At 42.2% G+C, this 27,202-nt stretch overlaps 3 protein-coding genes across 4 annotated transcripts in view; 2 read left to right on the forward strand and 1 right to left on the reverse strand.

The window, feature by feature from the left end:
• Window positions 1-7,327: 7,327 nt before the first annotated feature.
• LOC121538473 (protein ILRUN) lies at window positions 7,328-13,768 on the reverse strand. The gene is made up of 5 exons (XM_041846514.2): window positions 13,005-13,768; window positions 11,185-11,339; window positions 10,774-10,971; window positions 8,949-9,262; window positions 7,328-8,804 (listed from the first exon to the last, which is right to left on the reverse strand). The coding sequence occupies exons 1-5, from the start codon at window positions 13,160-13,162 to the stop codon at window positions 8,769-8,771; spliced, it is 861 nt and encodes a 286-aa protein (XP_041702448.2). The 5' UTR covers window positions 13,163-13,768; the 3' UTR covers window positions 7,328-8,768.
• Window positions 13,769-20,867: 7,099 nt separating this feature from the next.
• Window positions 20,868-25,756, forward strand: LOC121538478 (U1 small nuclear ribonucleoprotein C). Its single transcript, XM_041846520.1, has 6 exons — window positions 20,868-20,962; window positions 23,204-23,246; window positions 23,410-23,518; window positions 23,653-23,742; window positions 24,654-24,764; window positions 24,950-25,756. Exons 1-6 carry the CDS (start codon window positions 20,955-20,957, stop codon window positions 25,060-25,062), a joined length of 474 nt encoding a protein of 157 aa, XP_041702454.1. The 5' UTR covers window positions 20,868-20,954; the 3' UTR covers window positions 25,063-25,756.
• Window positions 25,757-25,971: 215 nt separating this feature from the next.
• LOC121538470 (UHRF1-binding protein 1) overlaps window positions 25,972-27,202 on the forward strand; it is a 55,003-nt gene continuing 53,772 nt past the window's right edge. For both annotated transcript variants that reach the window (XM_045207020.1, XM_041846506.2), the window contains exon 1: window positions 25,972-26,124. In XM_045207020.1, the coding sequence (XP_045062955.1) occupies window positions 26,081-26,124 (44 nt within the window). In that variant the 5' untranslated portion in view covers window positions 25,972-26,080. The remainder of the gene's footprint in view (window positions 26,125-27,202) is intronic.

Below are 27,202 nucleotides of genomic sequence, written 5' to 3' on the forward strand. Positions count from 1 at the left end.
GATGAACAGGGAGTACAGGAGGGGACTAAGCACGCACCCCTGAGGGACCCCCGTGTTGAGGATTAGTGTGGCAGATGTGTTGTTGTCTACCCTTTCCACCTGGGGGCGGCCCGTCAGGAAGTCCAGGATCCAGTTGCAGAGGGAAGTGCTTAGTCCCAGGGTCCTTAGCTTAGTGATGAGCTTTGTTAGCACTATGGTGTTGAACGCTGAGCTGTAGTCAATGAACAGCATTCTCACATAGTTATTCCTTTTGTCCAGGTGGGAAAGGGCATTGTGGAGTGCGATTGAAATTGCGTAATCTGTGGATCTGTTGAGGCGGGAGGCTAATTGGAGTGGGTCTAGGGTTTCCGGCATTATGGTGTTGATGTGAGCCATGACCAGCCTTTCAAAGCACTTCATGGCTACTGTAGTGCGGGCTACGGGCGGTAATCATTTAGGCAGGTTACCTTCGCTTTCTTGGGCACAGGGACTATAGTGGTCTGTTTGAAACATGTAGGTATTACAGACACGGTCAGGGAGAGGTTGAAAATGCCAGTTGGCCCGCGCATGCTTTGAGTACACTTTCTGGTAATCCGTCTGGCCCCGCGGCTTTGTGAATGTTGACCTGTTTAAAGGTCTTGCTCACATCGGCTACAGAGAGCGTGATCACACATTCGTCCAGAACAGCTGGTGCTCTCATGCATGCTTCAGTGTTGCTTGCCTCGAAGCGAGCATAACAGACTCGCTTACAATAATATCATACATTTTGCAACCCTTTCATCCCTCAAAATTAACTATTTGCAGTCACATCATGGGGTATGATGTGCTAAACATACGAGGTGCTTAACAATGTTTATTCTCTTCACCCTGAGGCCAAGACATTACAAAACAGACTGGTTAACATCATGATAGTAGGACTAGCACAACTGAAAAAGCAAAGGAACTTTCTGCCAGATAACAACTCACAAGGTATAGATCCGGGAATTCCCTAAATGTGTTTAAACCCCACTTCCTTGATATACTCAAACTGTCTTTGTGGCATCCAAGATGATTAATTGCACTATTTTCTAATGTGGCTACTTGCCAAACTATGTTTTCTCATGACAACAGTATACGGTGAAGTTGAGGAGGTTCTGCCACTTTCTGATGAACTGTTGTTAAAGAGAGATGTCACCAGGATAAAATGGCTTTAGGAAATGCAGACTTCCACAGAGAAGTTTAAGATGCAAATTCACCTCTTTCCTAATCTGTAAATCTTCTTGGAACTTCTACCAATCTTCCATCTACCACAATCATGTCAATCAAATCTACTTGGAAAGTTGTCATGAGTTGAAACTGTCATAGGACTAGGGTATGCTTTTATTTGGAAAGGGAGGCAACTTTAGGTCAAATTATTTTGAAGGGGTTACAGAGATCACAAGCAGGTGCTTTAGAGTTGTTTGAGCAGTCTGGTGAGGTTGAGAACTAACTAACCAGTCAGGGTTAGGGGTAAGTTGCAGCCATTGTTCTTGATTAACATGCATACTCAGAGTCAGGGGACGAAGGTACAACATAAGAGACTAAAGCTTAGCCCAAGGAATCACAATGACCAATTCATTGAGGGACTTGTGTGTTCAATCAGGCTATGTGTGTGTGAGAGCTGGACTGAAATGACAGACATGTATGAGATGTTAAAAGATCTGTCACAGAAAAGGTGACATGCCTCATTTAAATGTTCAGAGAACTTGTGTAACAGCAATATTGTAAGAGAGCGAGCACAAATATTTGCTTAAACAAAAGAGCAATGTTTGTGCAGTTCTGTTGAAATATTCTAAAGAGCTACCATGTGCCAACACAGTTGGATGAATCATCAGAGTAAGTTAACAGACACATCTAACATCTCAGTGTTGGTTTGATGCCAATGATGCCAATGCCCCTTACCTATACCAATTAATAATATTTAAAAACCTGTTATGGAATTTGTTGATGCATAGTTTCAATGGGGCCCACCTTGCAACAACATATACTTTATTTTTGTAATACAGTGCCTTGCAAAAGTATTAATCTCCCTTGGTGTTTTTCCTATTTTGTTGCATTACAACCTGTAATTTAAATAGATTTTTATTTGGATTTCATGTAATGGACATTCACAAAATAGTCCAAATTGGTGAAGTGGAATGAAAAAAATAAAGTGTTTCAAAAAATTCAAAAAAATTAATAACGGAAAAGGGGTGCGTGCATATGTATTCACCACCTTTGCTATGAAGCCCATAAATAAGATCTGGTGCAACCGATTACCTTCAGACGTCACATAATTAGTTAAATAAAGTCCACCTGTGTGCAATCTAAGTGTCACATGATCTCAGTATATATACACCTGTTCTGAAAGGCCCCAGAGTCTGCAACACCACTAAGCAAGGGGTACCACCAAGCAAGCGGCACCATGAAGACCAAGGAGCTCTCCAAACAGGTCAGGGACAAAGTTGTGGAGAAGTACAGATCATAGTTGGGTTATAAAAAAATATCGAAAACTTTGAACATCCCACGGAGCACCATTAAATCCGTTATTAAAAAATGGAAAGAATATGGCACCACAACAAACCTGCCCACCAAAACTCACAGACCAGGCAAGGAGGGCATTAATCAGAGAGGCAATAAAGAGACCAAAGATAACTCTGAAGGAGCTGCAAAGCTCCACAGCGGAGATTGGAGTATCTGTCCATAGGACCACTTTAAGCCTTACACTCCACAGAGCTGGGCTTTACGGAAGAGTGGCAAGAAAAAAAGCCATTGCTTAAAGAAAAAAATAAGCAAACACGTTTGGTGTTCGCCAAAAGGCATGTGGGAGACTCCCCAAACATATGGAAGAAGGTACTCTGGTCAGATGAGACTAAAATTGAGCTTTTTGGCCATTAAGGAAAACACTATGTCTGGCGCAAACCCAACACCTCTCATCACCCCAAGAACACCATCGGCAGGGACTGGGAAACTGGTCAGAATTGAAGGAATGATGGATGGCGCTAAATACAGGGAAATTCTTGAGGGAAACCTGTTTCAGTCTTCCAGAGATTTGAGACTGGGACGGAGGTTCACCTTCCAGCAAGACAATGACCCTAAGCATACTGCTAAAGCAACACTCGAGTGGTTTAAGGGGAAACATTTAAATGTCTTGGAATGACCTGGTCAAAGCCCAGACCTCAGTCCAATTGAGAATCTGTGGTATGACTTAAAGATTGCTGTACACCAGCAGAACCCATCCAACTTGAAGGAGCTGGAGCAGTTTTGCCTTGAAGAATGGGCAAAAATCCCAGTGGCTAGATGTGCCAAGCTTATAGAGACATACCCCAAGAGACTTGCAGCTGTAATTGCTGCAAAAGGTGGCTCTACAAAGTATTGACTTTGGGGGGGTGAATAGTTATGCACGCTCAAGTTCTGTTTCTTTGTCTTATTTCTGGTTTGTTTCACAATAAAAAATATTTTGCATCTTCAAAGTGGAAGGCATGTTGTGTAAATCAAATGATACAAACCCCAAAGAAATCAATTTTAATTCCAGGTTATAAGGCAACAAAATAGGAAAAATGCCAAGGGGGGTGAATACTTTCTTGGTCATTTCAACAACAAAAATATCTATGTGATGATGTTGAATCAATGTGGGAAAATTATTGGATTTGCAAAATGTAAGGGAATTTCGTATTTTTAGTCATTGCCTTGCTTCATACATTTGAAGAGAACATGCAATTGATCTGATATTACCAAATGCCTTCAGGGCATAACTGTAACATAGGCAGATTAGCCATGACAGGAGGTGTGGTTCTGGACATTGACACTGCTGTGACATTGTCAAAGTACAGTCAATCATCCCTGGGGGCAAATTATTTTGCTGCCATTTGTTGCCCAACTGCCCCAATGTAATGAAGTAAATAGTAAATATTTGAAAAATGTAATCTTGCAAGTCAGGTTTTCAAAGTCAATCACTGTTTGTGATGATGTTTAATCACGTGGGGAAATTATTGAATTTGCAAAAAGTCATAATTGTAAGGGAATTTCGTCTAAATTTCACGTAAATCAAAACTAAACGTTGAACTGACTTCTGTGCCCAGTGGGTAACCTCTTCCACCCACTCAACCCTTGATCCAACCTACTATTACAGAATATCATAGTAAGTCACTCATCTTGTCTTCAAACTTATTTTCACTGTCATTATCACTCTCTGTTATAGACTTCTCCCCTGCTGTCTCTGGTGGAGATATTTACATAATGCTCAAGGTCGCTAACATTCAAATGAGCAGCGTTCCCTGAGGCTGTATGCTCAGCAGATAAGCAGAAACTAGTGAACTGTAGCGTTTTTGCAAGTTAGCCCCGCAGACCTAGTGATCGTAACCCAACACCTCTTTAAACTGAAAAAGCACTTCAGTTGAAACACCCACCCACCCTGTCCATCAATTATGCCCTGGGGGTTTTACACTTAGCCTACTGTATGTGGAAGCGATCCCTATCTTCTTCAGTCAGAGCTCTACACTATCCATGCCTCAGACCTATGCAGCGTTACCTTATAATAATGAAGTTTATATCCTTGTCTAATTGGATATGTATCGGCTATTCATAAGATTGGCTGACCTTTCAGTCTAATTTCACCATGCCCAACAAATGTAGATCAATGCTACCTGAGATACAATCACCCACAAGGTGACTGATGGCTGGGATTAATTTATGAATGAGGCTCTGTTACATTTGGTGCAGGGAAAATAATCAGTTATTGTGGAGTGGGAACCTGAACAAAAACCAGTGACCGTCGTCATAACCTGAGTTTAAGACCTTTGATTTGGACACCTTATTGACATTAGTAGAGGAAAACTTACAGTTGATGAATGCAAGTTATTATTTCTCAAGCTGCTTGGTAAATATTACAGGCATCCATTTCCACTAACAGTACACAATAAATACACATTATTTTGTCCTCATGCGTCTTTAGTGCATGATTAAAGCTAATTAGTTGAAGAAATTAATCTGGAGAGAAATGTATTACTGTAGTAACTGCAAAACTACTCAAGGCAAGATATAAGTTTACATTCCAGTTCTTTTAAAAATCATAAAACTGAATATTAACTCTCTAAAATAAAATAAAAACCTTGACCAAGTCTACAAATCTAAAGTATGTGCAAAATAAAGACCACGGAGAAACGCCCAGCATTTTGTTTTCAGTGATAATTTAATCATACAAACTTTCATTCAAACATACAGGAAAAATACTTTCATATCTTTGCTCTGACTCGGTCAAAAAAAAAAGAATATATATATATATATATATATATACTAACGTATCACTCAATACATGACATCCGACTGTAAACAGAAAATATACTAATGTGGGGTATGTCCCAAATGGTACCCTATTCCCTATATAGTAAGGAAACTATAAAGGGAATAAGGGGTGATTTGAGACACAACCAAGGAGATTAATGGGCAGTGTATACCTGTTACGACGAGGGGAAACGTCATTACCTTGCTTCATAAATTTGAAGAGCACATGCAATTGATCTAAGATCTTACCAAATGCCTTCAGGGCATAACTGTAACATAGGCGGATTAGCCATGACAGGAGGTGTGGTTCTGGACATTGACACTAATGTGACATTGTCAAAGTACAGTCAATCATCCCTGGGGGCAAATTATTTTGCTGCCATTTGTTGCCCAACTGCCCCAACGTAATGAAGTAAATAGTAAATATTTGAATCTTGCAAGCCAGGTTTTCAAAGTCAATCACTGGTTGCAGATAGAAAGATAACAAAACCAAGGAGGACAACGCATGTAGCTTCCCAGACATGTAGCCTACCAGGCATGTAGTGTCCCAGGCATGTACAGTGGGGAGAACAAGTATTTGATACACTGCCGATTTTGCAGGTTTTCCTACTTACAAAGCATGTAGAGGTCTGTAATTTTTTATCATAGGTACACTTCAATTGTGAGAGACGGAAAATCACATTGTATGATTTTTAAGCAATTAATTTGCCTTTTATTGCATGACATAAGTATTTGATCACCTACCAACCAGTAAGAATTGCGGCTTTCACAGACCTGTTAGTTTTTCTTTAAGAAGCCCTCCTGTTCTCCACTCATTACCTGTATTAACTGCACCTGTTTGAACTCGTTACCTGTATAAAAGACACCTGTCCACACACTCAATCAAACAGACTCCAACCTCTCCACAATGACCAAGACCAGAGAGCTGTGTAAGGACATCAGGGATAACATTGTAGACCTGCACAAGGCTGGGATGGGCTACAGGACAATAGGCAAGCAGCTTGGTGAGAAGGCAACAACTGTTGGCGCAATTATTAGAAAATGGAAGAAGTTCAAGATGACGGTCAATCACCCTCGGTCTGGGGCTCCATGCAAGATCTCACCTCGTGGGGCATCAATGATCATGAAGGTGAGGGATCAGCCCAGAACTACACGGCAGGACCTGGTCAATGACCTGAAGAGAGCTGGGACCACAGTCTCAAAGAAAACCATTAGTAACATACTACGCCGTCATGGATTAAAATCCTGCAGCGCACGCAAGGTCCCCCTGCTCAAGCCAGCACATGTCCAGGCCCGTCTGAAGTTTGCCAATGACCATCTGGATGATCCAGAGGAGGAATGGGAGAAGGCCATGTGGTCTGATGAGACAAAAATAGAGCTTTTTGGTCTAAACTCCACTCGCCGTGTTTGGAGGAAGAAGAAGGATGAGTACAACCCCAAGAACACCATCCCAACCGTGAAGCATGGAGGTGGAAACATCATTCTTTGGGGATGCTTTTCTGCAAAGGGGACAGGACGACTGCACCGTATTGAGGGGAGGATGGATGGGGCCATGTATCGAGAGATCTTGGCCAACAACCTCCTTCCCTCAGTAAGAGCATTAAAGATGGGTCGTGGCTGGGTCTTCCAGCATGACAACGACCCGAAACACACAGCCAGGGCAACTAAGGAGTGGCTCCGTTAGAAGATCTCAAGGTCCTGGAGAGGCCTAGCCAGTCTCCAGACCTGAACCCAATAGAACATATTTGGAGGGAGCTGAAAGTCCGTATTGCCCAGCGACAGCCCCAAAACCTGAAGGATCTGGAGAAGGTCTGTATGGCGGAGTGGGCCAAAATCCCTGCTGCAGTGTGCAAACCTGGTCAAGACCTACAGGAAACATATGATCTCTGTAATTGCAAACAAAGGTTTCTGTACCAAATATTAAGTTCTGCTTTTCTGATCAAATACTTATGTCATGCAATAAAATGCAAATTAATTACTTAAAAATCATACAATGTGATTTTCTGGATTTTTGTTTTAGATTCCATCTCTCACAGTTGAAGTGTACCTATGATAAAAAATTACAGACCTCTACATGCTTTGTAAGTAGGAAAACCTGCAAAATCGGCAGTGTATCAAATACTTGTTCTCCCCACTGTACGTCCCAGGCATGAAACTGATGCATAAAGATAACTGGCCATCATAAGGAGCAATAGTAAAATAGCTCATGTTTGGGCTGGAGGCCAAACTACTCAGTGCATAGAGATTAGCCAGTTAGTGCAAGTAACTTAAAACATTCTATAAAACAGACTTTTGAGGGACTAATAAATTGACGGCCTATATATTTGAATGAATGATTTGGTCTAACATTGTCTGAGCAAGAGGACACTAATTGTGATTTCAAGAACAGATTCATTTTCCTGGGCTTTGGAATAAACAATAATTAACAAAAATGGCTAGAAAATCTGAAAACTTTAAATCAAGCTGTGTCTTCAAGGCAAATGTATAAGATCTTTGGGCAGATAAAACAAAAATGCTTCAAAACAACATAGCTCTACATTCTGCAAATACATTCAACTCAAGATGACAAAAGCAAAAAACATCACTGCTTTGCAACATGTGGACTTTTGCAATCTCACAGAACAAATTATGAAGCCCTATTAAAACAAATTGAACCTACAGGGTGGTGATATAATCTACTTTCCAAGTATTGACCCTGATATGGAGGGTTCTTTGAGTAAATGTTTCTTTTTTTAACCAAATTGGTAATTGGGCAACTGCAATTTTGATAAAGGCCGCCCTCTAGTGGATGGATATACTGTAGCTCATCTTCAGAGTAACAGAACCAACCAACAATCAAAAGTGAAGCTACAGCAAATAGGATTTGCATGTGAATAAGCTGTTCTTCCTTTGTTGTTACCAGAAAAACATCAAAAACAATACATGCTTATCAGGCTGCTGAACTTGCTGAATTATTCTCTTGTCCCTAAAAAAGTATACACTGTGAAATTAGGATTTTAAAAAGTATGAAAAGAGTCAGCTTAGGAACTAGAGGATCAGTACGCAAAATAAATGGCTTTTCCTCCCTAGTCTGTCTCTTTCAGATTGCACAACACACGCAAACACTCACATAGCCACGCACAAGCACACTCCAACGCAAACACACACTCCTCCTTTCATCACTGTAGTCTCAACTGCATTCGGACACGAAAACTAAAAATAAAGACCAGAAAAAAAACTTGTATCTCATCTCTTTTAAAAAGATTTGTAGCACTCTCATTTTTAACTTATCATTCACACATGCATACACTGGATGTCGGATCTTGTTGGTTGAGTCGTATGCTGGGAGAGAACAGAGCAGCTTTGTCTTCTGGTTTGTGTTGCGGTAAAGTAAAGTGGAGGGGGGACTTTGCATAAGTGTTTGTATGAATCTCAGGATACTCCACCAGCCACAAGTAAAGCCTCCTCCCTCAATAGTTGGTGTGAATCCAGGAACACAGTGCTGCCTGGCTGTGACGATGTTTCCCATGTTAAGACTGCCCAAAAGGATAGGGTCCGTGAATACCCTGTGAGTAAAAGATAAATAAATATTTAGTGGATATATAAAAAATTATATAAATACAAAGTTGTGATTGTATTGATGAGCTATGGTATATTAAACATTTAAGGGTATCCCTAAGAAGTTTGCTGTTGCTTCACATAGGCCTTACCTGGCTGTAAGTTACTAGGTTGCTTTGGAGCCCGTTTGTTGCTATATTCACAGAGTTGTGCGACAGTCCATTTTGCTCTTGCTGCATTTGGTCCGGGCCACCCTCCCAGGCGTCCGCGGGGTCCTTGAGGCCGCTGTCGTCACGGTGACTGTTGTTGTGGCTGCCAGCGTGTTTCTGTGGTGAGGCGAAGGGGTTGTAGTCTCCCTCTACGTTGCGGGCAGGCTGGGTGTTGAACTCGGCCTGGAAGGAGGACATCTGCTGCGTCACGCCCAGGAGGCCTCCCACCTCCACGCTAACAATTACCCAGATCACATCTACAGTGGGAGAGACATTAACACTCCACATTTTTCATTGGTAGAACTGGTGCTCTGAACTTTAAAGCACCAGAAAATAAGATTGAGATACAGCCTATATTGGGCCTATATGAATTTATGTTATGCCCTAGAAACTAATATGTAACACTGTAAAGACATTAGTTTATTATAAAAGCTAAAATGTTGATACGAATACCTGTCATTGAAATTACAAAGTCATTTATGGAATATTAGGTTTCTACATTGTGTAAAAGCACTATTTTCCTATTGAGATGCATTACATTGAAAATGGTATACTGTCTCTTTAAAAACGTCAGGTCTGTGATCATGCTGTGATCTTTGATCTCCTGAAGAAGCTATCCCTTTTCCTTTCTTTCTGTGCCCTCAAATGTTTGGATATACTGGTAATGTTAGCTAGCTAGCCAATGAGGTAACATGACTGAACAAAGTGTAAACAAATGGTTAACGACGCGCGAGTAGTTTTACAACAGCCCACGACACGGTTTATGAATGTAAAATGCGGTCCCGGCTATAGGAAGATAAATGTTGCGCCGGTAATATGGGTCAGATGTTTTTGACCTGGGGAGCGTTCGTTAAATCACTTTGGCTATCTACTCTGATTACAGAGCACTCTCGTTTAAGTGTTCCTGAGTACAGAATAACTGATGAATTTACGAAAGCGCAACACCCGTTGAATATGACAGGTGTCAGTAAACGTCTGCAAATGTTGTATTTATTAAATTGCTGCCAGCAGCACAGTTACAGTCACTAAAGCTTTAGATAACATGAAAACAGTCTAACCAGCTCTGCTAGGGCGAGTAAAATGGTCAGAGTGAGGTGTTCTCTCATTTGTGTCTGGAAGTAGCTAGCAAGCTAGCCAACTTTATCCAGTTAGCTTTGGCCCTTGACTGCCGTTGTGAGGTCAGAACGCTCGGATCAACCCTACTCGTCGGCCAGAGTGTCCAGTGTGCGCTCTGAATGCGCTGAGAGCGAAACGCTCTGAATTTACAAACAAACAATCTGACAACGCTCAATTTACGAACGGCCCAGATTGCACTGACACACTGGAGGCAATTTACGCACGCACCCCTGGTTGATCTAGAAGCAAGCCATTTTCTCTGTAGTAATGGTGCAACCAGGACGCTATCGAATCTGCACTCGCTTTTTTCTCTAGGGCACTCAGAAACAACAGTAGAGCGAATCCTTATCATTACAACAATTATCAAAATTGTAATCCTGGTCGCACAGCAAAATATTTTGTCGCATATGTGACCAAATTGGTCGCACTTCAGAGCCCTGATTAGACCTTCAATATATTCAAGTGATGTAAACGCTAACTTTGGTGGATTCAACATTAGACTGCGGTAACACTTTACATTAAAGTATACTTTATAAATGATGTATAAAAGGTTTCAACAATAAATGAGTTTACAGATCATTTAAACAATTATAATAGTTAACAACAGTTGTGTGCTTGTCATTAAGGTTGGTTGCCAAATAAAGTTTCTCACCCCCATAGAAGAGTCCGGTGGCTGTGCACATCCTCCACTGGCCCTGGTACATGCCAGGGGCCAGGGGGCTGCGCATCTGCACGCTGACATCAGCCATCTCCTGGGGGTTTAATGAACGCACCATCACCATGTTCACATGACCAAACTGGTCCCCGCCAACATACTTCAGACATACCCCAGGGGGCCAAGACTCTGCTCCTGCAAGAGACAAACAAACAAAACATGCATGATGAAATGAATAAACCATAACCTCAATTGCCAGCTGCACTAACGATCAGTAGCTTGTTTGGGATGCTGTTTACTACTAGGATGGAACTTCAAAGCCTGAGAGCTAACAGTAAGGCCTTGTCAACACTATTGTCAACACTGTCTGTGAACAGCTCCTAAAAGGTTTTTTTCACTTCAACCAACCTGTGTTCTGTATCCTCCACGTCTTAGTGAATGGCGTGTCAGGGGGCACAGACTCCCCCTCCCCGATCGTCACATCCCCAACAAAAGACATGCATGGTGCGTTGACGTTGGGGCTTTCAAAGTCATAGTAGGCTCCGATGGCTGCTTGTAAGTTCCTATAAGAGATGTAACAAATTAGGGAAAGGAATGGATATCAGTTAGTCGAACACAACAATCCCCGGAGGTTAAAAAGAGGGGGAAACTAAGCAAGGAAATCAGCAGCAAAAATCAATATCATATTTATACCAAAAGAAGGCCTGTTTATTGAACTGGCCAAAAACAGAGTGTGTGGAAACTATTTATGGATGACCTATGCTCCTTATGGAATAAAATGGTTTAAGTCAAGTCAATAAGTCAAATATGAATCTCAGCAGTAAAACTTGTATTGCCTCTTGGATCCCTCCCGACACACGGATATAATGACAGGGAGCCAAGCCCGCTGAAGCCACCAGCCCTAAAGGCCTTGACCAGATTGTTAGTTAGTAAACAGGAATTAAAGACCAACCATTCCAAATATTTCTGAAATTCTCTGACATAAGAGGGTTTTGAGTCACTTTCAAACATTCCTTCCTCATACAATTTGGCCAGATGGCTGAGTGGACATTGACCTTTTGAATTATGCATGTTCTTCAGAGCAACACTACAGAAATCTGAATGTACAGCAACATACCTACTGTCATACTGTAGCTGTGAGTGCAGCTGTTCTAATTTTAGACAACGAATTCTGGAAGCGCAATTACAAATAAAGGCCTTCAAACGCCCATTTGCCATGATGCAGTGGTATGTTGCTAGTTAACTAGCCCTAGGCAATGACGAAGGGAAACTGTAAAAACGTAAGTCAATGAATGGTGTTATAACATTGACAACCTTGGAAGATAAACTGCACTGTACCAAGGATGAACGACAGCGAGACATGATGATGTGTAACTACTAACTAGTAAAAAATTAAAAACAAATTGTGACACGTTTCCACTGCAGAACACAGTTGTCTGGGGGCAAAGCTTCCACCTGCAACATTGTTGCCCGTGAAACTTGAATTGCACCAAATTGTTACATAACACAGGCTGCAGCGCGTTCCCTGAGCTAAAGGAGGGTCTTGGAACCTTGTCGTGAGGCAGGCCGAGTTCTTGTAAAGGTCCTTGCTATCAGAGATCATTGGAATGTCCCTACTCTAATTGAAGTCACATTTACAATTGATAAGGTAAGGATAGTGTTTAGGATAGGGACGTCCCAAGGATACCGGATAGCACTAACAGTTCTGTAACGACTGGGCACTTTCATGTGGAAATAAATTCATAGTTGAAAAAGAAAATCAGAATTGACAAACGAACCTCTTTGGTTGAAGCCTTCTGTTGTAGTTTGTTAGCGATGACTACTCTTGCTAATTATACTAGGCTAAGTTAATTCAAGAAGACCCTCTCCAGACATTATAATTAGTCTTACCATAACACAACTGAACACTGGAAAATAAAGATATGTAATTTACACGTCCCCCTGTATAGAATAATAGCAAATAGACCCAGCTCTGTCAATGATTTTTCAACCAAGGAAGGACTATCCTAGCTGTAGCCAATTAGCTAGCATGCAATCCAAATTACAATCCAATTTAATTACATTACATTTTCCATCTAAGAATATACACAAGACAATATAGTTTTGGCTCGTTGAATTGTAAATAAAAAGAAAGTCACAGATAAACAGTGTTGGCTGACTATCCGTCATGCAACTACCAAAATCCTAGGATTAGCAATCACAGAGAGGCCACAATTCCCCGAACTCACCAATTGGTCATGTCCAAGAAGAAGGCGCATCCAGCGGGGTTCAGTTGAAACCCAAGCATTCTCTGAAACTCGGCTATGAGGATGTCTTTATCTGTAGTGCCCATGCAGCTAAATTTCTGCATTAACTCCGGGTCCAGGTCCAAATCCATGCCCTCCATCGCGGATTTCCCTGGACAGAGACAGGGTTCCTTTCCTAATTTAGTCCGAGGCCTCAACCTGTCATAACAAACTCAACAACAACCCTAATGCGCATGACATTGACAATTCTGTGACTACGTCAACCTATGGCCTGTTCACAAGGGTCGATGTAGCGAGATAATCTGCGCCAAAAACATCTGAGTCCAGGTCTCAGACAGTCCGCTATTTATTTTTGTTCACAGAATAGACGATTTAATCTGTAAATCGCTTTAACTATCAAACAACATGTGGTGAACACATGCACATTGTAGTTTGTAATCGAATCCACGCAGCGCCTAGCTCAGATCGATCTTCTTGAACTAGGCCAGGGTTGGCGTTAATAAATTCACTCTGGAGTGCGGTCTGGGCGATTCGTAAATTTAGAGCGTTGTCAGATTGTTTGTTCGTAAATTCAGAGCGTTTCGCTCTCGGAGCGAGCGTTCTGATCTCACAACGGCAGCCAAACTAGCTAGCTTGCTAGCTAGATACAGTACTTTCTAATACGTGGGTACGTTCGTAAATTGACTCAGGCTATATACTCCGATTTCAGAGCACTGTCATCTGAGTGTGCTAGAGCGCAGAATAACTGATGAATGTACGAACATGCAACACCCGTTGAATATGACAGGTGTCAGTAAAAAAAAGTAATTAAAATTGTTGCCAGCAGCACAGTTAGTCACCAACGCTCTAGATAACATGAAAACAGCCTGACCAGCTCTGCTAGGGTGAGTAAAATGGTCAGAGTGAGATGTTCTCTCATTTGTGTCTGGAAGTAGCTAGCAAGCTAGCCAACTTTAGCCAGTTAGCTTGGGTGCTTGAATGCCGTTGTGAGGTCAGAACGCTCGGATGAACCCTACTCCTTCGCCAGAGCTTCCAGTGTGTGCTCTGAAAGCTCCAAGAGCAATGAATGGACAATCTGAAGACACTCCGAATTTACCAACAGCCCAGAGCGCACTCCAGAGTGAATTTAAGAACACACCCCAGGGAGAACACTCACTCTGACCATTTTACTTGGGTTAGTGTTATCTGGAATCCTTGGAACATCCCTACCAGTTGGTAAAATCAAATTCTATTTGTCACCTGCGCCGAATACAACTGGTGTATACCTTACCGTGAAATGCTTACTTACAAGCCCTTAACCAACAATGCTGTTCAAGAAATAGAGTTAAGAAAATATTTACTAAATGAACTAAAGTAAAAAATAAAATAAAAAGTAAAACAATAAAATAACAATACCGAGGCTATATACAGGGGGTACCGGTACCGAGTCAATGTGCGGGGGTAGAGGTTAGTCGAGGTAATTTGTACAAGTAGGTAGGGGTAAAGATAATAAACAGCGAGTAGCAGCAGTGTAAATAGCCATTTGATAAATTGTTCAGCAGTCTTATAGCTTGGGGGTAAAAGCTGTTAAGGAGCCTTTTGGACCAAGACTTGGCGCTCCGGTACCGCTTGCCATGCGGTAGCAGAGAGAACAGTCTATGAATTGGGTGACTGGAGTCTTTGACAATATTTTGGGCCTTCCTCTGACACCGCCTGGTATAGAGTTCCTGGATGGCAGGAAGCTTGGCCCCAGTGATGTATGGGGCCGTACACACTACCTCTGTAGCGCCTTATGGTTGGATGCCGAGCAGTTGCCATAACAGGCGGTGATGCAAACCGGTCAGGATGCTCTCGATGGTGCAGCTGTAGAACTTTTTGAGGATCTGGGGTCCCATGCCAAATCTTTTCAGTCTCCTGATGGGGGTGTTGTCGTACCCTCTTCACGACTGTCTTGGTGTGTTTGGACCATGATAGTTTGTTGGTGATGTGGACACCAAGGAACTTGAAACTCTCAACCCGCTCCACTACAGCCCCGTCGATGTGAATGGGGGCATGTTCGGCCCTCCTTTTCCTGTAGCCCACGATCATCTCCTTTGTCTTGCTCACGTTGAGGGAGAGGTTGTTGTACTGGCACCATTCTGCCAGGTATCTGACCTCCTCCCTATAGGCTGTCTCATCGTTGTCAGTGATCAGGCCTACCACTGTCATGTCGTCAGCAATCTTAATGATAGTGTTGGAGTCGTGCGTGGCCACGCAGTCATGGATGAACAGGGAGTACAGGAGGGAACTAAGCACGCACCCCTGAGGGACCCCTGTGTTGAGGATCAGCGTTGCAGATGTGTTGAACGCTGAGCTTTAGTCAATGAACAGCATTCTCACATAGGTGTTACTTTTGTGGGAAAGTATCAATTATAAAGTTATAAAACATATCAATCAATACTTAAACATGGTTTAAACATGTCATGGCGTGACTCATTTTCAACCACATACATTTAAGCCTTTGCCAACAGCCATCCTCCCAGGACCTTGTGGCTATGGTTTTTCCTTGTGACTATGTGCATGTGGCTATGTGTGTCAAGTCATAAGCACAAACAAGTGATAACACTAGTTCCATTGTTACTCCAATCTCCACACAGCTACAACAAGAAGTTTTATCTACATCACATGTCATTGACATACCCAGACCAGCTGCAGGGAGTTAGAGGGAATCATCCATTATCAGAAGCACAGCGTTTGCACTAAAGAAATGTCTCTGCTCTGTTTTAACCCTTTAATTGGTTCTTATCCATAAGCATTTAAGGCATATAGGCGTTTCATTCTACAACATATGTACTAGAAAATCATCCATATACAGTGGGGGAAAAAAGTATTTAGTCAGCCACCAATTGTGCAAGTTCTCCCACTTAAAAAGATGAGAGAGGCCTGTAATTTTCATCATAGGTACACGTCAACTATGACAGACAAATTGAGAAAAATTTTCCAGAAAATCACATTGTAGGATTTTTAATGAATTTATTTGCAAATTATGGTGGAAAATAAGTATTTGGTCACCTACAAACAAGCAAGATTTCTGGCTCTCACAGACCTGTAACTTCTTCTTTAAGAGGCTCCTCTGTCCTCCACTCGTTACCTGTATTAATGGCACCTGTTTGAACTTGTTATCAGTATAAAAGACACCTGTCCACAACCTCAAACAGTCACACTCCAAACTCCACTATGACCAAGACCAAAGAGCTGTCAAAGGACACCAGAAACAAAATTGTAGACCTGCACCAGGCTGGGAAGACTGAATCTGAAATAGGTAAGCAGCTTGGTTTGAAGAAATCAACTGTGGGAGCAATTATTAGGAAATGGAAGACATACAAGACCACTGATAATCTCCCTCGATCTGGGGATCCACGCAAGATCTCTCCCCGTGGGGTCAAAATGATCACAAGAACGGTGAGCAAAAATCCCAGAACCACATGGGGGGACCTAGTGAATGACCTGCAGAGAGCTGGGACCAAAGAAACAAAGCCTTCCATCAGTAACACACTACGCCACCAGGGACTCAAATCCTGCAGTGCCAGACGTGTCCCCCTGCTTAAGCCAGTACATGTCCAGGCCCGTCTGAAGTTTGCTAGAGTGCATTTGGGTGATCCAGAAGAGGATTGGGAGAATGTCATATGGTCAGATGAAACCAAAATAGAACTTTTTGGTAAAAACTCAACTCGTCGTGTTTGGAGGACAAAGAATGCTGAGTTGCATCCAAAGAACACCATACCTACTGTGAAGCATGGGGGTAGAAACATCATGCTTTGGGGCTGTTTTTCTGCAAAGGGACCAGGACGACTGATCCGTGTAAAGGAAAGAATGAATGGGGCCATGTATCGTGAGATTTTGAGTGAAAACCTCCTTCCATCAGCAAGGGCATTGAAGATGAAACGTGGCTGGGTCTTTCAGCATGACAATGATCCCAAACACACCGCCCGGGCAACGAAGGAGTGGCTTCGTAAGAAGCATTTCAAGGTCCTGGAGTGGCCTAGCCAGTCTCCAGATCTCAACCCCATAGAAAATCTTTGGAGGGAGTTGAAAGTCCGTGTTGCTCAGCGACAGCCCCAAAACATCACTGCTCTAGAGGAGATCTGCATGGAGGAATGGGCCAAAATACCAGCAACAGTGTGTGAAAACCTTGTGAAGACTTACAGAAAACGTTTGATCTGTGTCATTGCCAACAAAGGGTATATAACAAAGTATTGAGAAAATTTTATTCAATATTTTTTAAAAATCTGTCATAGTTGACGTGTACCTATGATGAAAATTACAGGCCTCTCTCATCTTTTTAAGTGGGAGAACTTGCACAATTGGTGGCTGACTAAATACTTTTTTTCCCCACTGTATGTTGTGGTGCCATATTCTTTCAATTTTTTTATAATGGATTTAATGGTGCTCCGTGGGATGTTCAAAGTTTAGGATATTTTTTTTTATAACCCAACCCTGATCTGTACTTCTCCACAGCTTTGTCCCTGACCTGTTTGGAGAGCTCCTTGGTCTTCATGGTGCCGCTTGCTTGGTGGTGCCCCTTGCTTAGTGGTGTTCTAGACTCTGGGGCCTTTCAGAACAGGTATATATATACTGAGATCATGTGACAGATCATGTGACACTTAGATTGCACACAGGTGGACTTTATTTAACTAATTATGTGACTTCTGAAGGTAATTGGTTGCACCAGATCTTATTTAGGGGCTTCATAGCAAAGGGGGTGAATACATATGCACGCACCACTTTTCCGTTATTTATTTTTTAGCATTTTTTGAAACTTCACCAATTTGGACTATTTTGTGAATGTCCATTACATGAGATCCAAATAAAAATCCATTTAAATTACAGGTTGTAATGCAACAAAATAGGAAAAACGCCAAGGGGGATAAATACTTTTGCAAGGCACTGTAGGTGTCACCATATTAGTTAAAGTAACGTCATAGTCAACATAGCTAATAGAACTAACGCGTTAGTAAACCCGCTAAAATCATGCAGTAACGTTACAGTGTATAGTCCAGTGGAGGCTCCTCAGAAGAGGAAGGGGAGGACAATCCTCCTCAGTGAATTTCATAAAAAATTTAATTGTAAAACCTTTAAAAAAGTTACCCTTTTTAGATAAAACTATACTAAATATAATTACGTCACCAAATAACTGATTAAAACACACTATTTGCAAAGAAGTTCTACAGTAGCCTCAACAGCACTCTGTAGGGTAACACCATGGTGTAGCCGAAGGACAGCTAGCTTCCGTCCTCCTCTGGGTACATTGACTTCAATACAAAACCTAGGAGGCTCATGGTTCTCACCCCCTTCCATAGACTTACTCAGTAATTATGACAACTTCCGGAGGACGTCCTCCAGCCTAGCAGAGCTCTTGCAACATGAACTGACATGTAGCCCACCCAATCAAAGAATAAGAGAATGAATCTAGTACTGAAAGCATAAGCTACAGCTAGCTAGCACTGCCGGTTATACATGTGGTGAGTAGTTGACTCAAAGAGAGAGAATTTTATTAATTTTTTATTTATTTATTTCACCTTTATTTAACCAGGTAGTCCAGTTGAGAACAAGTTCTCATTTACAACTGCGACCTGGCCAAGATAAAGCAAAGCAGTGCGATAAAAACAACAACAACACAGAGTTACATGACAATAGTTGAACAGTTTTGAACAAATTAATTTCTTCCAAAATGAAGGAGAAGCAAGAGAGAAATAGAGAGAGAGAGAGAGTGTGTCATTTTTTGTCACTTTCAGTTACACTTACTTAGCTAGCAAATGCAGCTAGCTAGTGTAGCCTACTGAAACACCCTCCTCAAACAGAGGGATGCTATGTTAGCTAGCTGGCTATGACTTTCCAACGTAACACTGGAACTCTTCCAAGTCAAGGTAAGCTTTTGGTATTACTAATTTATTGTCACCGGGGCCCGCCGGTGTAACCGCTTACTGACTGTACGCTAAATATACTGCATGATTGTAGAGGGTTTACTAACGTGTTAGTTCTATAAGCAACGCTGACTATGACGTTACTTTAGCTATAATGGTGACAACGATGTAGGCTGTGTGTAGCGGTTTGGCTTGGAAAGATTTTTTCGGCTGGTCACATACAGCTGATATGTTGTGCATTGAAGTCCACAAGCAAAGGGAAGAGAAGGAATACAACGTGGCTGTTATGTGAGTGAACTGTGTTTACTCGTGATCAGGGGTGTATTCATTCTGCCGATTATGTTGAAAAACGTTTCTTAAACGGAACAAAATGGGGATAAACATTCCTGAATCTGTCCAATAGAAACTCTTGTTTGCATCTGTTGGACTAATGATTACACACTATATCAGCTAGATGCAGGCAAGAGTGCGCAAGGCGGTATTGAATGTCACTGTCTGTCTGTCACTTCAAATTTGTCTCTCGACCTGTGTGCACCTAAGTTGTAAACTTTCATTCATAGGCTAGGTTGTAGCAACTTCATGATGGGTATAGGGAAAATGTGAGTATCATGTAGTAGCCTAAACCTATCGCTGTTACATTGAACTGGGTGAATGGAATATGAATGAGAGTCATCCAATATGCTGTAATAGAAATAAGGCCATGCTCATGAAAATAAATCGTCCTCCCTCATCTTAAACGGCACTGATCGCCACTGGTATAGTCAGTAAGCAGTTTAGCAGTTACACCAGCAGGCCTTGGTGGCAATAAATTAGTAAAACCAAATGCTTACCTTGACTTGGAAGAGTTCCAGTGTTGTGTTGGATAGTCATAGCCAGCTAGCTAACATAGCATCTCTCTGTTTGAGCAGGGTGTTTGAGTAGGCTAAACTAGCTAGCTGCATTTGCTAGCTAAGTAAGTGAAACTGAAAAAAAGACGAACACCTCTATCTCTCTCTTGCTTCTCCTTCATTTTTTATAAATTAATTTGTTTGAAACTGTTCAACTATTGTCTTTCTCTCTCTTTGAGAGAACTACTCACCAAATGTTATGCACTGCGGTGCTAGCTAGCTGTAGCTTATGCTTTCAGTACTAGATTAATTATCTGATTCTTTGATTTGACAAAATAATAATATAATATGCCATTTAGCAGACGCTTTTATCCAAAGCGACTTACAGTCATGCGTGCATACATTTTTGTGTATGGGTGGTCCCGGGGATCGAACCCACTACCTTGGCGTTACAAGCGCCGTGCTCTACCAGCTGAGCTACAGAGGACCACAACATGTCAGTTCATGCTGCAAGAGCTTTGATAGGTTGGAGGACGTCCTCCGGAAGTTGTCATAATTACTGTGAAAGTCTATGGAAGGGAGTGAGAACCTTCAGCCTCCTAGGTTTTGTATTGAAGTCAATGTACCCAGAGGAGGACAGAAGCCAGCTGTCTAGGCCATTGTACTTGCCCTATCAGAGCTGGTTATATGGTTTTCATGTTATTGCGAGGGTTAATGACTAACTGTGTAACTGGCACCAATTTATTTCCATTTTTTTGCCGATGTTTACTTACACATTTCATAACAACCGGGTTCAAGGTCGTTCAGAAATTCTGCAATTGTTTTTGCGCTCTGGTACCTTCAATCCAGAGTCCTCTGATATCTGAAAAGATTGCCAGAGTGAATTTACTAACCCACCCGCCTATATTGTAGATTTCAGGATTGTTTTGCACTGGAAAATGATTTATTACAAATGCACGCAGCATTCACAAGATAATCCCAAATGGCCAATACAGTAATGTGTAATACAATGTATAAAACATTGTTGATTCAGTCAGTCCCTGCTGGTATAGTTTGCATTATTTGCAACACCTGTAGTGGGGGTGGTGGCGCTGCAGTTTTTACGAGGCCCCTCATTATGACGCACCTCCTCTTTCCTTGAAAAGAGTCGTCGTTTACTTAGGCTTCCGGTAAAGTGACGTTTTTAACATATTGCTCAGTGGTTGTTAGCAAGGCTGCTCAAAATGCCGAAGTAAGTATTTATCTTTTGTCTCTCAGTAGAATATGTATTCTCTTTTGAAGGTATTTGGCCTTAATGAAGACTGAACATGTAGATTTAATCGAAGTTAGTTGGCTAGCTAATTTAACCAGCCTCAACTAGAGATTTCAGCGACCTTTGTTGGAGTCGTCATTAGTTACCACAGCCACAAAGTCACAGACCCCGCCTATTTCTACAATTTCAAGTTTTCAAGTTAATGTCACGTGCAGAAGTACGGCGAAATGCCTTTTTTCAAGCTCTAAACCCAACAATTACCATATTTGCAATGTGCAGGGATACTAGAGTGATCTCTTCTTACGATGTGATTTTAAACGTAATGTTAACCACACTGCTAATCTTATGCCTAACCTTAGAACAAAACTGGTCCTCTGTAGCTCAATTGGTAGAGCATGGCGCTTGTAACGCCAGGGTAGTGGGTTCGATCCCCGGGACCACCCATACGTAAAAATGTATGCACACATGACTAAGTCGCATTGGATAAAAGCGTCTGCTAAATGGCATGTTATTTTATTATTAAAACCAAAAAGCGTGTTTTAGTTTTTACGATATAGCCAATTTTGACTTTGGCTGTGGTAACTAGTGAAAATCAAATGTTATTTGTCACATGAGCCGAATACAACAGGTGTAGGTAGACCTTACAGTGAAATGCTTACAAGCCCTTAACCAACAATGTAGTTGTAAGAATATTAAGTAAAGAATGGATAACTAAAAATGAAAAATAAAGAGCTGCAGTAAAATAACAGTAGTGTAGCTCAGTTGGTAGAGCATGGTGCTTGCAACGCCAGGGTTGTGGGTTTGTTTCCCACGGGGGCCAGTATGAAAATGTATGCACTCACTAACTGTAAGTCGCTCTGGATAAGAGCGTCTGCTAAATGACAAAAATTTTAATATACAGGGGGTACTGGTACGGAGTCAATGTGCGGGGGCACAGGTTAGTCGAGGTAATTGAGGTAATATGTACATGTAGGTAGAGTTAGTGACTATGCATAGATAATAAACAGTAACAGCAGTGTAAAAGAGGGGGTGGGGGGGAACAATGCAAATAGTCTGGGTAGCCATTTGATTAGCTGTTCAGGAGTCTTATGGCTTGGGGGTAGAAGCTGTTAAGAAGCATTTTGGACCTAGACTTGGCACTCCGGTACCACTTGCCGTGCGGTAGCAGAGAGAACAGTTTGACTAGGGAGGCTGGAGTCTGACAATTTTTAGGGCCTTCCTCTGACACCGCCTGGTATAGAGGTCCTGGATGGCAGGAAGCTTGTCCCCAGTGATGTACTGGGCCGGACACAATATCCTCTGTAGTGCCTTGCGGTCGGAGGCTGAGCAGTTGCCATACCAGGCAGTGATGCAACCAGTCAGGATGTATAACTTTTTGAGGATCTGAGGACCCATGCCAAATATTTTCAGTCTCCTGAGGGGGAATAGGCTTTGTCATGCCCTCCTCGACTGTCTTGGTGTGTTTGGACCATGTTAGTTTGTTGGTGATGTGGACACCAAAGAACTTGAAGCTCTCAACCTGCTCCACTACAGCCCCGTCGATGAGAATGGGGGCATGCTCGGTCCTTCTTTTCATGTAGTCCACAATCATCTCCTTTGTCTTGATCACGTTGAGGGAGAGGTTGTTATCCTGGCACCACACAGCCAGGTCTCTGACGACCTCCCTATAGGCTGTGTTGTCGGTGATCAGGCCTACCACTGTTGTGTCGTCGGCAAACTTAATGATTGTGTTAGTCGTGCCTGGCCATGCAGTCATCAGTGAACAGGGAGTAAAGAGGGGACTGAGCACTCACCCCTGAGGGGCCCCCGTGTTTAGGATCAGTGTGGCAGATGTGTTGTTACCTACCCTTACCACCTGGGAGCGGCCCGTCAGGAAGTCCAGGATCCAGTTGCAGAGGGAGGTGTTTAGTCCCAGGGTCCTTAGCTTAGTGATGAGCTTTGAGGGCACTATGGTGTTGAACGCTGAGCTGTAGTCAATGAATAGCATTCTCCCATAGGAAACCCTCTGTTGGCTGGGAAGGAAGTGTTAACCATCAGCCAGCAGCAGTAGCATCATTCATAGCATGTCTGTTTTGTTCCCAGATTGATTGAGTTCCATTATGGGGCGCTGATACATTTAGTCTGACTATTCTACCCAGATGCATTGATGTTTGTATACTCTCTAGTTCTGCCTACACAGATCAAGTTGATCTAACGCTCAATATGTCTGTTTATCATCAGGTTTTATTGTGATTACTGCGACACCTACCTTACTCATGACTCGGTAAGTCTGCACAACATTGCTAGTAGAAGTGTTTCCTGATTGCATGTGGTTGATTCTGTCTTGAAGTTGAATGTGGTATGATGATTTCTTTATTTTTTCTTCTATAGCCCTATTGTATGTAAGGAATGTAGGTCAACATTGATGAATGTTCTGTGTTTGGTAGCCCTCTGTGAGGAAAACGCACTGCAGTGGCCGCAAACACAAAGAAAATGTAAAAGACTATTACCAGAAATGGATGGAAGAACAAGCACAGAGCCTCATTGACAAAACAAGTGAGTAACACACAAAAAAAGGACTTAGACCTGTCTTTATTACCTTGACGTGTTAAGCCAATACCGTCCTAGGTAAACGGGGCCTGAAGGCTAATATGTTAGGAGCTCTAACTTTGTCATTGTGTTTCTCTTAGCCGCTGCCTTCCAACAAGGGAAGATGCCCCCAACACCATTCCCAGGAGCCCCACCTCCAGGGGGTGCCATGATCCCTCCACCAAACCTCAGTAAGTGCACTAGCGCCATGTATACTGAACAAAAATATAAACGCAACATGTAAAGTGTTGGTCACAGGTTTCATGAGCTGAAATAAAAGATCCCAGAAATTTTCCACATGCACAAAAAGCTTCTCAAATTATGTGCACATTTGTTTACATTCCTGTTAGTGAGCATTTCTCCTTTGCCAAGATAATCCATCCACCTGACAGGTATGGCATATCAGGAAGCTGATTAAACAGCATGATCATTACACAGGTGCACCTTGTGCTGGGGACAAAAGGCCACTCTAAAATGTGCAGTTGTGTCATACAACACAATGCCACAATGTCTCAAGTTTTGAGGGAGCGTGCAATTAGCATGCTGACTCAAGAATGTCCACCAGAGCTGTTGCCAGAGACTTGAATATTAATTTCTCTACCATAAGCTGCCTCCAACGTCGTTTTAGAGAATTTGGCAGTACGTCCAATCGGCCTCGCAACCGCAGACCACGTGTAACCACGGCAGCCCAGGACCTCCACATTGACTGAGGGGGGGGGGGTGGGGGTGCTGCGCAGTATTTCGCTTCTGTAATGAAGCCCTTTCGTGGGGGATACTCATTTTGATTGACTGGGCCAGCCCACCCATGGCTGCGCCCTTGCCCTGTCGTGAAATCCATCGATTAGGGCCTAATGAGTTTATTTCAATTGACTGATTTCCTTATCAACTGTAACTCAGTAAAATCTTTGAAATTGTTGCATGTTACGCTTATTTTTGTTCAGTATACATTTGTTAGGATGCAACGATCACATCCAAGAGCAACCAAAATTCCTCTCTTGGAAAGCAAATCTTACAACTAATTTACAAAAATTAGTTGTAATATATTTAGCTACTAATGGTCTGAGTTTCCTGGTGGTTATTGTTGTTAATGTGTCACCAATAGATGGCCCCCCACGTCCAGGGATGCTACCAACACCCCAGATGGGTGGTCCTCCAATGATGCCCATGATGGGCGGAATGGGACCACCCCCACCTGGAATGATGGGTGGACCAGGTAGGATAACCTCAAACTCTTTTTTTCTGTGATATACATACTCTTCACTTGTTTGAGTCGGTATGCTTCAGTTTGCCAATATTGTTGCGGAAACATACCACTATCTTAAACTAAATACTATAATCTGAAAAAATGAAAATGATTGAAACCACCACCTGTAAACGCTTTCGTTTCTACATTCTCAGGTATGCGACCTCCAATGGGTGGCCGAATGCAGATGATGCCAGGACATCACATGATGCGACCTCCCGGTCACCCAATGATGATGAGGCCAATGATGGCACGGCCAGACCGATAAACTCTCCCAACTCCCTCAAACACACACTATGGGTTTGTTCTACATGATTAGTAAATCTTTTCTTCTCACTTCTCCCCTAAAATCGGTTTGATTAGGGTAATCTATGGTTGAATAAGGTGGTTGCAAATATTGAATGAAGACGCTGACAAGTGCCACAGTCGCTCACATGTAGCTATTTGATCGTATAATTATTGGTAACTTTGCGTCCTACTACTATTACTAAGTAGATTTGAAGGTGAGGAGCTTTACTGATCCTGTGGAACTAACCTTTTGGCAAATCCCTCCCCACTCTACAACTGTTTCTTGGACTTCTTTTTACATAATACTGTTTTGGTTATCTTGCCTTTGCTGTACTCCTATCCATTTTCCCTGGATGGATTTCATTTTTATTATGCTACAGATTTTATAATGTTCCCTCTGCTTATTCTCATTTCCCTGCTCATCATTGTTATTTTGGTGTCTTGGAACGTGCCAAAGACAAAACGGGAATTTATGAAAAGGTTGTTGAATGTGTTTTATCATTCACCTAGAGGTGTATTATAAGGTCTCCCATTTTATTTTGTTTTTATGTTCAGTTGGCAGTACCAGTCAATGACACATTTTGTCAGCAGTTGCTTTTTTACAATTTTATGAGCTGTTACTATTGGCTTTGAATTTATTGTATTGCGGTCTATTAAACGAAAAAGCAAAGTTCTCTCTGTGTGGTCGTTAATGTTTTCATCTCTGGACAACACTGCTGTCATTTTGTATACCTAGCTCTTCGTTATAAATTCAGCAGGAGGCGCTAGAATGCAGTATTTGTGACCCAGGCACTTCAACCCAGCCAGCATGTTTTTTGCTCGCTATGTCTTATGGGAAAATGTATTTATACAGAAATGACTGTGCAATCGTAATGAATGAGAGAAGGCAGCCAGTTGGGCATTTCACTGAAGAGGGCGTGGAATGTGAAGCGAAGATGCTTATAAGCTAGCTACAAATAAACTACTTAGCTAGCTATCTTATTCTCCCCAACACCGCAATGGCAGGAATAATCAAAAAGCAAATCTTGAAACATTTGTCCAGGTAAGATAGCTTGCTAGCTTGACTAACGTTAGTTAACCATCTCTGCTTTGACTTGGACTGGCTAGCTACTTGACTAGCTAGGCATGTCAACCAGAGATTGCTAGATAATTTGCATCATATTCATTATTTGTAACAGCCCACTATGTATTTTGTGCTGGATACGTCTGCTCGCAAGCTAGTAGTGCAAGGCTGATTGTTGCATGGCCTCGCATGCCAACAGACGTTTTAGCTAGTGGAAGAAGAGCAACGAGAGATTTTCTTCATGTTAGTCACCTTGCATAATTAATACTGCTGACTGTAAAGAAATGAAACCAGCATTGATAATGGTACCATTTCTCAGGAGTATGACTGTGTAAATAAGAGTATGAATGGAATGGAACCCATGTTATGTTTACCTTCAAGTTCTCTGCTTGGAACTGATCACTGTCAGTCATTCAATAGACGTTGCAATAGACTTTTCAGGACCTGTCAGCAGTGAGTGCCTATCGACGGGACAGCAGTACAGGCACAATATAAGTTCCTGGATGGGGCTTCAACAACTGTCAAGCCTCTGACATCCTTGCTAAGCAAATGAATAAGTGGAAATACTCAAATTAAGCTCGGGTGACTTCTGGACTATTACTACACTAATGTCCCTTGTTCGAGTCAGAAAATAGTATCAGAATCAGACAGTCCTTGTAGTTGGTCACAACCACACTGTGTGCTTGTGAGGACACATGCTGACTGTGGGTGTCATTCCAAGTCGGTGCTGAATGGCTGCCAGCCCTTCATTCTGTGTAATTTGTCTTCACTTTTTACAGTGGTTAGACTAATTTGGCATTACATCTCACAAGGATCTCATCATGTGATAGAATTAACATCAATCAGTGAGGGCTGGGAATTCCCAGGGACCTCACGATACTTCGGGTCCGATACCCCTTACCGAAAAAAAACAGGCTTCTGGCAAACCTTTGGGCAATTTGCTGCAAGCACATATCTTCACATGCAAATTATTTTTGTGGCAAATTTGCGGCGACTTGTGAACTTCTGGCAAACAATTCTGAGAAACTTGTGGCAAACATACTGTTTTCTGCAAACT

This window comes from Coregonus clupeaformis, chromosome 24, assembly GCF_020615455.1.
Source record: "Coregonus clupeaformis isolate EN_2021a chromosome 24, ASM2061545v1, whole genome shotgun sequence".
In the NCBI taxonomy this organism is placed as follows: Eukaryota; Metazoa; Chordata; class Actinopteri; order Salmoniformes; family Salmonidae; genus Coregonus; species Coregonus clupeaformis.

Bases quoted from the DNA above. Each gene is read 5' to 3' on its own strand.
- LOC121538478 (XM_041846520.1), top strand. The intron at 23,247-23,409 runs GTAAGTCTGCAC...TGTGTTTGGTAG, and splicing joins CCTACCTTACTCATGACTCG to CCCTCTGTGAGGAAAACGCA. The intron at 24,765-24,949 runs GTAGGATAACCT...CTACATTCTCAG, and splicing joins TGGAATGATGGGTGGACCAG to GTATGCGACCTCCAATGGGT.
- LOC121538473 (XM_041846514.2), bottom strand. From the start codon at position 13,162: ATGGAGGGCATGGATTTGGACCTGGACCCGGAGTTAATGCAGAAATTT. The intron at 11,340-13,004 runs GTGAGTTCGGGG...CATCTCTTATAG, and splicing joins TTCTTGGACATGACCAATTG to GAACTTACAAGCAGCCATCG. The intron at 9,263-10,773 runs GTGAGAAACTTT...CTCCCACTGTAG, and splicing joins CACCGGACTCTTCTATGGGG to ATGTGATCTGGGTAATTGTT.